The sequence below is a fragment of the Sitodiplosis mosellana genome, unplaced genomic scaffold (assembly GCF_009176505.1).
Source record: "Sitodiplosis mosellana isolate CC-2019 unplaced genomic scaffold, AAFC_SMos_1.0 Smas_scaffold_6226, whole genome shotgun sequence".
In the NCBI taxonomy this organism is placed as follows: domain Eukaryota; kingdom Metazoa; phylum Arthropoda; class Insecta; order Diptera; family Cecidomyiidae; genus Sitodiplosis; species Sitodiplosis mosellana.
In genome coordinates this window covers 9,195,755-9,209,192 of record NW_022601467.1, presented here as the reverse complement: position 1 = coordinate 9,209,192, position 13,438 = coordinate 9,195,755, and the positions used below count along the sequence as shown (strand labels likewise).

Below are 13,438 nucleotides of genomic sequence, written 5' to 3'. Positions count from 1 at the left end.
TTTTTTTTCATAAATATTTCATGTAATGAAAAATAAAATAATCAAACGAACGATAATTAAGAGATTTATATTCCGGAGAAGTCCAAAGGCTATGCCAAAAATGCCAAAGTTTTTCAAATGAACAAATTCATTTTACAAAAAAAAAAAACATATATACACGTATGTGCTATGCATAGCATCATCATCATCATCACCTTTTGTCTTGTGTGTGATTCGCTTTGAAATGCACTTTGACGCTTATTCGATATATATAAATCCCTTCTAGCCGCACCGAACAAGTGGAGAGACGAAAGAAAAAGAGCAGATATCAAAGAGCTGCATTACTGACACCAAGCGCTTCATTGAGTGCAATTGTTGCTTATGACAGCTATATATATTCGATATATCATCAACATTTTACTTAAAAATCGTTAAACCGAAGTAGCCCAACAACAACAACGGCAAAACCGCCAAACAATTTACAACAACAACATCCAACATTGTATGGATGTACGTATTGTGAGAGCGCATGTTCAATAATTGTCATTAAATCATCCGCAATATTTTAACCGCTTTGAATGCAAGCTGCTCTCTTCTCTATTTTTTGTGTGTTTGTATACAAATAAACTAAATCGCTTCGAATCATCGCTGTGTGCTCCTTTTTTTTTTGCTTTATTGTTCGATGGTATTTTTCCGATCGAAATATTTCTGCGGCCAATGGAAAGGGGAAAGAAATTTACGGAAAATCAAGCAAAGAAAATTTAACATGAACGAATGAAAAAAACAACAACAACACTGACAACAGCGCTGCAACACTGATTCCACTTCCAAAAATGAAAAACTTCACTGTATTCGTTCGAATTGTGTGTGACGTCACATATTACGCGCGCAAGTCAATTACAATTTTGTTCGCATTCACACACATAGAGTGCAGTGCATTTTATATACATATTCTCACCATATATAGATGTAGATATGAAAATGAATCTCACATTGCGGTTGTGTGAGTGCGAATGCACATTCGGCCACTTCATTGGCGATCGAAGCAAAGGCAAAAGCCGTTGGAAGGAAAATAGCAAATTCGGAGATTTTGACTGAACAAAACCGAGAATAAGAAGAAAACAGTAACGAACGAAAAGTAGAGAAATAAAAAGAAATAGGATAGATCGACGGTATTAATAGAGACAAATCAGAGCGAGAGAGAAAAAGAGAGCCAGTTGACAAGCATCTGCAGAGCGTCAATTGAATTTTATTGAGAACATTAGAGAGATGACTGTCCAATAAAGGATTGGAGTGCGAGTGTGCGTTTTATAGATGACATTTTTAGAGCACAGATGCATTTTTGAGGCGATATCACAATACAGCGGGCTTTGAACATTTTCACTGTCGTTCGTGATTTCTCTGCCTCACTCTCTCTTTCTCATCTGTTTTCTTCAGCTGTTTTCTCTCTTGTATCTTTTCTCTTTTCCCCTGTGCGCTTTGCACTCTCAGATGGTATGGCTTTGCTCTCATTCTTGCCCCTTTTTTCTCTTCGATGAAAATAAAGCGAAACGATCGAAAAAGTCACAGAACCATTTTCGTTGTGTTTACAATAAGCGCAACGCATTAGCCGGACTCTGTCATTTACTCTCTCTCTCTCTCTCTCTCTCTCTCTCTCTCTCTCTCTCTCTCTCTCTTTCTCGTTTCTTTTATTCTTTCGCTCTCTTGATTTTGCTTGTTATTTTAAAGTTTAAAATGATCCCCTTTTTCTTTTTGCTATTCACACACAGGCTATTTAAAAATGTTGAAAAAAGAAAATCGTTGTGCTTTTCATCATCATACGGCACATCTCCTGTTTCTTCTTGCTCGATGCTTTTCTTTTATTCATTTCTTTTTATTGTGTGTGTGTGTAAGAGTGTTTTTTGTTGACTTCAGCATCGACACTTTTTCGTTCTCTGTTAAAACCGAAGAAGAATTAGAGAGGAAAAAAAACGGCCTCTGTGTGTTCTCCTTTTGACGTTTTCGTTTTTAACCAACAGCTGCGTTTTCTATTTCATTCCTAATTTGTGCGCTTTTTCCTTTGCTCACAAACTGAGATGACATTCAAGCGATTTTCAAGCGACGAGAGATGCATTTGAATCGTTCATATCTTTGCCCGGCGTATTGATTTTATTGCACACTTTTATTTTCTTATTCATGTGAGCGCGCGCTTTTTTTCTATGCTACTGTTGCTGTTGACGTTGACGTTGTTGTTGGTGTTGTTGTTGTTGCCTACCAAAGCAATATCGTTGCGTAGAAATGTGTAAGCGTGAATTTGGCGTGTGCATTTCGACATTTCAACAGTTGTTCGGTTTTAAATAAATTAGTCGATTGTATGTTTTATAGTTGCCGGGCTGAATAGAGAGATAGGCATCATTGTCATGCGGTTGAGTGCTTGCGCGGTGTACAAAATGCACATTTTGAATGGCACACGAAAGATAAAACGATACAAGAAATAAAATTTAGAGTGTAGTTGATAAGGTTAATTAAGCGAGAGCTTAAGACTTTCGATTTTCAATCGATAAATGCATGTGCAAAGACCGAGCCCTCAGACTTTGACCCAAATTCGATTGATTTGCCTGTTGACCATCTCATCGTTGATGTGCTGATGACTCATACACAAATCGCTTGGCTGATAAAAGTCAACAATTTTCGATCGAGCCAAGAACCAGAAATATATATACCGAATTGTTCAATCACATAAATCAAAAGTCCATTGCACCGCCATCAAGACGATTGCTTTTGGCCATGCCAAATCGAATTAAATTTCATTAGTCTTTGTTTGTTTTTGTTTTCATGTTGTTTTGTCTTTTATTAATTTCGTTCTATGAATGGAGCCAAACGGATACAATTATGATGACCAGTTTGTGCTGTTTCAGGATAGTTTCCTTTTTTTGTCGTTGAAATGCTGTTCAACAACATTGTGGCCGACAACGCCACACTAAAAATAAACACGCTATATATTACTATCTTTTGATTTGCCCCATCGATATTCTCAAACGTTATTTCGGCCTAAAAAACATTTTACGCTATTTTTTCATTGGTACATTTAAAATTGAAATGAAGAAAACACAATAACCGAAAATCCGTACATTTACAGCAATGTACACGGGCAGCAGCAGCAGTACGGCACAAGGAGAATATGAAGGCGGCATGGCGAATGTCGCTCAGATAATCGATCAACATATGCATGAAATAGCATACGCGTCACTGCTTTTCGTGAAAGAACATTTCAAAATATCTTTTCCTAATTGGTTAAATGAGTAAATGATGCGGCTGGCAACCCATGAGTCTATGTAAGCTCGCGAACGGTGCACACAAAAAGCGCCCCAACGCCCGAAACTGAAATGAAACTGATGTGTGACTTTTCATTAACCGAAATTGAAGCGACCGAACGAAAATGGCATGAACACTTAAATGTCAAAGGCATAACGTATTATTTTACAGGACAAAAAATCATCGATCTGTGCAACTGTGCGCCAATTTCCGACACTTTTCTAATAAACAGCTTGTTCGACTGGCTCTCTCGCTGACTCACTCACGAGCTGAAATTGATGGACAGCATTTGACCGAGGATATCATCACTTTTTTGAGGAAGAGAAAGAAAAAAGAGCGATATTGACGTTCGTTTTTCCGCGATATTCACTAATGAAAAGGTCAAACGTCGATTCAAAACATAGTCGAATCAACGATTCCAAAAGGTAAAGAGCGACAAGATTGTGGCTGGGTATGTTGTTTACAAAATATATGATTATGAGAGTGTCGAGACGGAAGTCACAGTAGGCGATACTTTTTCATAACGAAGTGTTCATAGCAAAAAGAAATACGCACCGCCAAAGGACTCATTTTGCGCTATTATCGAAGGTCGAAAAGGCTGACTTTGACTATCGAAATTCCACAGCGCGCCAAAAAACACTTTATGAATATATAGATTTATTTATTTTTTCTTCGTTCTTCTTCTTGCCTATTCATGTGTGTATAGTTTCTTTTTCGTTATTTTCCTTTTCTTTCGCACAGTTGTGCATATATCGTCAATTCGGTCGGTATTTTTAGATTGCATGGTCTTTGACGGCTTTGTTCTGACCAACTGAAATCACTGTTGTTCGCTACTTTTTATTTTATCAGTATATACATTCCGAAAACTGTGTGTGCGCTCATACGCGTAAGTAAGAAGAAGAAACAGAAAAAAAACAAAACGCGAACAGAGAGCGAGGAAAAAGAAAATCTTTCATTCGGCTCGATGTCGAAATGTCGATAAGAAAGACTGTGCGCCGATTGATGATTTAATTGCAACACGATGCAGTGTGATCGTCGCCGACCACAGCAATATGCATCACATCGAACAAAATAGATTTTCGATTTGAATTTAATTTAAAATATTTGCTATCGATTTGATCACATGAAATCGTGTTGTTGTTGATGATTGTGCGTGAGCACGAGCGCACTCGCTCGCTTGCTTCATATCATACAGAAATTTCATGACAAAACTTTCTTCCGAATGCATTCGCATTTAATTTGCGCCAAGCATCAAAAGGATAATAAGACACAAATAAAATTGAATCGATAGCGGCATTGCTGCACATATAAAACGGTCGAATAGAACCGTATGATTTGATGCCAGTTTAAAAATGCCGAAACCGTAAAATACACACATGATCAACGATCGAAAGCACACAAGCTTCGCTTCAACCAAACCAATAACACACACACATAAACTTGCTACGAGCACATACGAACACTGGTTAAGCCCAATCGTTGCGATCGTACATACTGGCTCTTGCATTAGTGTGCTGCGATTTACACACAGAGCCAACAAGTATATGTGCGTTGACATTTAGTCGCTGTTGTGGCGGTGTAAATGTGTGCAGTGTGCACACACACACAACTTTCGCTTAAGTATTTCATATAGGCCGTATACTATCACACATAGAAAACGTTGAAAAAGTCACATGTCTTTTTTGACGACACTGAAAAAAAAGCCATCAACTCAAAATGTTGTATCAAAATATCATGAAAATGCTTATTTTTGCCGCGAGTTTTTCTCCTCTATTCATGTTTGTTTGTTTATTTTTTGAAAAACTCGAAATATTTTTTTTTCATATCTCAATTTTCGAGACACACATACACAAACCGAGAGAGCTTGAGTCATGCAGAACAAGAAGAAACGGTTGAAATATTAGAGATTTCCCAATTTTCAATTCATTGAGAACGTGAGATAGAAATCTCCTTGAAAAATTCGTCGGTCGGTCGGTCGGACGGACGAACGATTGATAATATTGGTGATCACTTTACAGAAGCATCAACAATTACTGAAATCTATTTTCGGACATTCTTTGATGGCACACGATATTTCAAATGCATGTAGATTTTTGAAGAGTTGATTTCATTCTACGGTTGTTGTTTCTTCACTTTTTTTGCTTTTCTTTTGTTCGATGGTAATACCCGAAATTGAAACCGAATGATGTGAATATGACAGAAAATAAAACAAATGTAGTTCAGTTTGTTTGAAAAGCATATTTCATACTTTGATGTCAGCATATCCATTTTACATCTCTCTCTCTCTCTCTCTCACTCTTTCTCTGTGTCTCTGTTTCTACACAGAACTATCCAATCGTCAGTCAAAGTCAATTGAAAATCAATGTTTTGACGGTGTGTCAATAGAGATACTCGCAAACATAACTGCCTGGGATGTGCACACACATTCAGTCAGCAAAATAGCGTGAAATTGCAATTTACTATAAATTTTCGTTAAAGTGCCACATTTCGACACATATTCATCAATCGAAGTGTGCTCGACTGATTGAACGAAACCGAGCTTGATAATTTACATACATTATGCTGCTTCGAAAAATTGACAAACATCACAATCTTTAACGCTATAAATTAGATCAAGAATATATGTGCGCCCGTGTCACATCGAATGCGTAAAACAGCGAGTCTCTTATACGTGTCTACTTTATTACTGTTTTCAGTGTTACGACTATGTTGTTGTTGCTATTGCTGCTCTTTCTCGGCTATTTCTGTGTGCGTCCTGCACATATATGTACACACCGAATAAAAAAAAGAAGAAAGAATCAAATCCATAGAAAGACACTCGTATTGAAAGGGAATCATGTGGCTGGCTGGCTGGTTGGTTGGTTGGCTAGCCTAACCAGTTGTGTACAATTCACCCTAACTCGCTATCATAACCATTGATCTCTTACATATTGACGAATGAAGAGAAAAAAGCACGCCATAGACGCACAAAGAGAGCGACAGAGAACCCAAGAAAATTTCAATTTATTTAACACAATATCAACGCAATACGAATCTCTTTGACTTTGATAGATATTTCGAAATTGGATACCGAATCAGCTTGAGACTGGCCTGGCCTGGCCTGGCCTGGCATGACCTGAACGAAACGCAAATTTCCAACTTTATGCTACACACACACACACCACAAATTAAATGTGTAAAACAATAATGATAATAATAAAAAAATATCGAAACGGCATTGCCCCATTGAATGGGACAAAAACTCGGCATAGTACACATATGCACACGCTGCTTACAAGATCATAAACGAAATGACCAAGAGCAACAACAAACAATATGGTCGGTGCTATATTACTAATTCTCGGCGACTGTATTTGTAAAGAGATCTAAAATGTTTCCATTATATGATTGGAAGGAATCAGTATTTGAAAAAAAAATCAACAACCAGCAACAGCAATATGATACTGAGCTGAAATTTTCCTTCAATAATAAAAACGTGCGTAGCTCTTGATCATATGAAAGTAGTTAAAAACGTAAGCCGTTTGAAAGGCAAGACAATTCTAATCTATCGATTTGCCTTTTGCTCAGATTATAAGTAGTCACATTTTTTTGCTTCTCCTTTGCCAATGTACATCATATGAACAGAGAACAACAACGAATATAAAAGAAGAGTTTAAGCGAATGCTGCTGAATTATTATTTTTTCACTTGAAGAAAAAAGCTCGGCGGCAGCATCCCTTTTTCACATTGAATTGATGACCACTAGAGATCGATACTCAATTCAATTGAATATATATATACTTATTGCTTGGAATTTGAAATCGACAAATCAAACAAACCAACAAAGTTTGAACCACAGAAAAAAATATATGTATAAATAGACAACGATCGAACTTCAAATGAACAAATGGATGGATAGATATTGTTAGTTTGGATGAAAGCATAAACTTCTTAGGTACTTACCATTAATACCGCTGATCAATGGATAATTGCTGTCACGGCCTCCAATTAAGTTTTTTAATCCAGATTCGATTAGAGTCGGCGATGATCGTTCTCTGTCACTCATTATTGAAAAGTCTTGCATACACACTCGCACGCACACGTATCTTTCTTTACTACTTGTGTTATCAATTCGCGTGATTTTCTTTTTACCTAGTAATTTTTTCTCTTTCGTGGATGTGTATGTGTGTGTGTGTTTTTAATTCTGTATTTTTTCTTTGATTTTTAACTGATTTGATTAATAAAATAAGCGGATATTTTCGGTTTTTATTGGCCAGTTCTTCAGTTTGTCCTTCAAAAAAAAAGCTTCACATAGATTAATGAAATGTCGTCTTATTTATGCTCTCTCCCTTATCAAATCATGTGATATAGTTCAATTTTTTTATATTCTTGTTACTTTTTTTCTAATGTATTGTTGTTGTTGGCTGCTGAAGATTGCAAGTTTGATGTCGTGAATTGAAGTTATTGTAAGAACACTTGAAAATTCGTTAAAAATTGTCCGTATGATTAGGTATTCTTTCTCGTGTTTATTTCTTTTTTTTTTCCTTTACTTTTGAGATTATTTGATTGGGTGTTGAAATCCACACTCAGGTGAATCGATTTTTGAACATTGCAATTTGTCTCTTGCTCTCACTCAAATGGCGCTCAAAGATCGCAAACCGATCGAGATCTTGTCATACTATGAATCCTTGATGAATTAACATAATTCCCATAAGTTGCGGTTGAATATGATGAATAAACGAATAACACACAATCACAACGTTGCAACGAACCAATTACGATGTAGTCGCTTTTCTTCACTTGTTGTTCCTTTTTTTTTAACGAATTTTAGTTTTCTTTTCGCTATTAAATCTTTTGTATTACTTGTTTCATTTGGTTTAAATTCTTTTTCTTCAAAATATTACTTTTGCTTTCACTTCTCAACGATATTTATATATATGTTATTATGTATTTCAACGAAACAAAAAAGGGCAAATTAAAATAACTGAACAGTTTTGGATATTTATTATTGCTTATCCATTGCATTAACTTATTTTGGTTTGTCTTTGTTTTGTTTTAAATTTATGTTTATTCATTTAAATAAGGCCCAAGTAAGCATACGAAGAAAGAAAAATCGCTTGGTTTTCTTTTGTAAGCTTCTAAATCACATAGCCTCACGACAAAACATACATTGCTGATTACAGATATATATATGTATATATTTTTAGATAGATGAGCGTATTTTCTTATTAGATTTGGGTAATTGAGATTGATATTGTATTGTTGTTGTTGTTGTTGTTGTTGTTGTTGTTGTTGTTGTTGTTGTTGTTGAATTGCACGTCGAAATATACGTCTATTGCTTTGAAGTTATGATGATGACGGCGACGACAATGACAACGATGACGTCGATGATGGAGTGTGAAGAGATTGGCGGTGTTGACAATATTGCTGATGTGCCTGCTGTCTTTTTGTATTCTGGCCTAACGATACGACTGTGATCCGTTTCGTTGTCCAAGTAATGTGTCGGTCATCGAAGTGTTGCGTTTTGGCCAATACAGTGAATTATTCTCTCACCCCGATTGATCATTACACGGAACTTTGGATTTTTGGGCGAAACAAAAATAGACACAATATGATAAGACGATGTGGTGGCTATTTTCAAAATAATCCTGCATATGAAATGAATCTAGCACCCGTTCAATTGATATTTGGCGACTGATTTGGTGTTGTGATCGCGTGCGTATTCAATGTTCAACAACCAATTTTGATCGATACAAGTGTCTGTTTGTGTCAAATCGAATTTTGTTTGGCGACACAGGCCGAATAGAAATAAAAATAATAAATTCAACCAATTTAATTGTGAAATATCTCTTCGGTTTTCGATAGACTCTGTCGTTATACGGAAATTCTAACAACTCTTTTTTTCGTTTGACTCCGTTTTGTGTGATAACAGATCAAAAACAATAAGCACGGCGATTCGCGTTTGTGTGTCAAATCTGATCGAACCGATCAAGTGGCAGTTGTATCACTTTCCACTTTTCTCTCTCTCTCTCTTGCTATCTATCTCTCTCTCTCCTCGCCCCGTCCACAGATCACGTTTGTTATTGAGCATTCACGTCTTGGGTTTTTTTCTTTCTTATTTTCACCTGAGATGTCGATCCTTTTGGAAGGATGTTCGTCGAATGAATCAATCACTAGAACGTTTTGTGGGGATTTTATGCACAAGAATACACATTTAATAAAAACAATAAGTGTAAAATATACGAGAACCGAACAAAAAAAAATAACCAACGAACGAAACGAAACTGTTCAGTATGTATACACACGGAGAAGACTTTAGTACATTCAGTACACACCGCAATGTGTACTATGTAGAGTTCTTGAAACACAGAAAACCGAATTATAACTGGCGATACGTATGAGACGTGATATAAAAAGAACACTAATGCTGAGAGAGAGCATACACGAAACGACTTAACGTACACACACACACACACATACACAGTCAGACCAGCAGTAGCCGCGAATCGCATAGGCCCGTGCTCGATTTCATACATGCCAAAAAAAAACGAAGAGAGAAGTGTATACATGCATAGGACGACTATGATGAATTAAAGAAAAATACTTTACAAGTAAACATCGAACAAAATATGACGGCAACGACGACGACAACAACGAAAATATAAGTAAAAAAAAGCACACAGCGAAAACAGACAAATATACGCTATTTTTTTCAATACTGCTGCCGTTGCTTTCGTTCATTCGATTCGGCTTATTTTTTATTTGATTCTTCTTTTTTTTTCATTTCAAAATTTTCTAACAGATGAATATTTACGATGCGAATGCGGTGAATTTAGAATAATCGAAATGTGTGAGTGGCTGTTTTCCTCTCTATCATTTGCCTGTTACTCAATTCTTCTTTACTCTGTCTCTCTACTCAGTCGATTCGGGCTGCCATTGTTTGTGTGCACCACTCATAGTATACATGCACATTGAAGCACGTGCGTGTATGTGTATGTATGTATGTGTCTATTTCGTGCGCGTTCTGTTCGCGGCAGCGGGTTCTTTCTAATCTATTTTAAAATGACTGATAGTAGTTGTGCTGTAAATGTTAGAAATATTAATAAATAAATTAAAGCCAAAGCCATAGCCAAATCACAATCCAAAGGCAAAAGGGAATGTATCCGAGTGTTCGGTTAACACATGGTGTATGGCAGCGGCAGCAAAATCTTCTATCATTTTAAAATCGAATTCACATATATGCAGGTCGATTTGAGCCGTCCGTGTGTTTGAACGATGTGCTCATTCGTTCATTCGCTCACTCGCTCGGTTGCTCGCTCAACGGCGATATCTATACGAACGTCACCAGAGAATGTGTGCTGTGTTTGAATTGGTGTATGTACGACAGAGGACAGTTGATACGGAACGTCAAATTGCCGCATGCACACATTTATATCGCGATTCATTATAGATACACCAATTGACTCTTTTTATGTTTGAAACCAAGTTGTTGTTTTTTTTTCTCATTTACTACATGACGATTTCATGCAATCCATTTCAAAGACATAGATAAATTCAGCTGTGCTGCTCATAGACAATCACAACATCAAATCTTTACGACATTGCGTTAACAACAACACTACGATCGTCGATCTCATTGATTCAAATACAAATTTTATCTTAGTTATCAGATAAACGGTGTTGCTGCTTTGCAAAATGATAATATTGCTCCGAAGAAACGTTAAAATAGATTGAGATTGCTTCTGTGTTGGTTTTTGCATTTCCTGCCGATATTCTGCACTATACTTTGGAAATTGGGTGCACATTTGTTGCACAAATCATAATGCCAGTGCCATAAATTTAGAATGAACATGATATGTGACATGACAGGAGAAATTATTATTATTTTTGGCTTCTTTAATTCGCTTATACACTTTTTAATGTTTCTCTTTTTCTCTCTCTTTCGTCGAGTGTATCGTGTGATTTTTGAATGCGCGACAAACGGACGGGCACACTGTTCGCAAATCAATCTCCATTGAACGAACCGAAGCCGTGTTAAGGCCAGTCAAAATAAATTTGCATCATGCACAAATACACACCAAAATGGTTTGTGTCAAATTGTCCCAAAATAGTTGACTGGCGACTCGTTGCGAACGGAGCAAAGGGACGAAAGAGAATGAGAACGAGAACGAGAACGTGAGAGAGAGAGAGAGACTCAATGTGAACTTTACATATCAATCATTTCGAGCGCGACCAATTGCACATTTTCGGCGGCTAGTTATCGATGCGACACTACATTCAAAATGGAAATGAACACGGTGATATCTTTTTTTCGGGCTGCAAACAACAAAACGCATTCCATTTGGATTTGTTTCGTTTTATTTGTACTCGACAATGCAGTATAACGCAACCAAGATAACAAGCGATGGGTGTTTTTTTAGCGAGACATTTTTGTTGTAAAACAAAATGATATTTTTTTTTGTTTCATTAAGTCATGTGCCAATGCGGCCTTTAACAACATCGTCAAAATACTTGTGCATTTATACCGCGTGTCACATGAATGCCGGATTCGACTACATGTTGTTCATGCTCTCTTACTGTGTCGTTCGTTCATTCTTTCGTTCGTTCTGTATCGCTTTCTCACTCTCACTGCATCGCCAGCTCACGTTCTCACTCAACTTTGTCTATTTATTGTACATTTGGACATTGTTGGCGTATGGTCGTTTTGCCTGGGGCTGTGTGTGAGAACGCGCACACGGGCAACAGAGATATACAGCGAAATAGTGAAGAAGAATTGATGAAGATAACGCCAGGCGCAATAAACGATTGGCAATTTACGTGTTGGTTTGAATCTAACAACAATATACTTGATTTCAGCGATATTTATGAGAATGGGGTTCATTGAATACGTGTGTAGCTTGATGTATGGATATTTTTGTAGTGAATACAGTGCACACTCGACGTTCGGTTTTTGGTGTGACCAAGTGGTTGCGATGCATTCAACGGCATCGAGAGTGCGGTGTTCGTACATTTACATGCATGGTTAAATCGATCTCACGGACATAATGCGATGAAAATAAATCATGAAGAGATCTTTGATTTTCTGTTGGCCGAATGTGAATTAAACTAAAAGCGAGCGAAAAAGATAGAGCGACAAAAAAAGTTCTATATAAAAAGACGACCGCAACAATTCAATTTGTGTCGTCGCCGTCGTCGTCGTCGTTGTCGTTGTCGTTGTCTTCGGATCTATATGCGAATACAATTCGAAAATGTAGTAAGTCAGCTTAAGTTCATCATGAAATTGTATCATGATAACGAAATTTTCATTTCGTCAATTCGAATATGGAGCGCTTTTTATTTATTTCGTTTCGAATGATATGGCTATTCTTTAAATAATCATTTGTGTGCCACATTTATTTTTGGGCTTTCAATTATTTTTGGTACTAGCAACAGGAGCAAATGAATTACTCTGGCTTGCTCTCTACACACTTACTCTATTTTATTATTTTTAATGCCATATGCATTTAATTTTTCACATATCTTTCTCGCGCGCACACTGTAAAATCGCTTCTGGTTTTTTCCGTTACTTCTATCTCTTTTGCTCATTCTCACTCTCGCTCATTCATTCTGTTGATCTCTCGTTCGCGCGCGCAATGACTCTCTCTCTCTCTCTCTCTCTCTCTTACTCTCTCTTACTCGACCGCTGTGCGCTCAAAACACGGTCTTTCACAGCTAATGAATGAAATTCATCTTGTTTATTCACATCCGAATGAATAAAATTATGAGCTGAGCACATCGCACTCGTGTACACAAACATTCGACAACATAGCGTATGTACTTACTAATTGTAACCATATCATCGCTGAAGCAAATGAATATTTGACTTGTTTTCATTTCTTTTCGTTCTTCTTTCATTTTCGTTGTTTTTGACAAAACTGAAATAGCCGAACAACTCTGTTCGTAAAAATTTTCAACTCTGCCTGACACACACACACACACACACACACACACACAATAGCCCACATTGCATGTGATTTTCAACGATTATTGTTTTCGTATGAGATGTACCATTCAAAATTGACATTTATTTTAAACCTAGCTGAGATATTGACAGACATTTTCTATCTTCGAATGTTTGAATGAATGTCTTTTGCTCGGAAGAGACGAATTTAATGATGATGACAAATGATATTTACGCTTTGAGCCGA

General features: G+C 36.8%; 1 protein-coding gene across 5 annotated transcripts in view; it reads right to left on the bottom strand.

Moving 5' to 3' along the window:
• LOC129578940 (hepatic leukemia factor) overlaps positions 1-13,438 on the bottom strand; it is a 59,781-nt gene that overhangs the window by 42,525 nt on the left and 3,818 nt on the right. For 2 of the 5 annotated variants that reach the window (XM_055468310.1, XM_055468311.1), the window contains exon 1: positions 7,215-9,666. In XM_055468310.1, the coding sequence (XP_055324285.1) occupies positions 7,215-7,335 (121 nt within the window). In that variant the 5' untranslated portion in view covers positions 7,336-9,666. Of the gene's footprint in view, positions 1-7,214; positions 9,667-13,438 lie in introns of those variants that run through there. The other 3 variants (XM_055468306.1, XM_055468309.1, XM_055468308.1) reach the window with 2 other exon arrangements.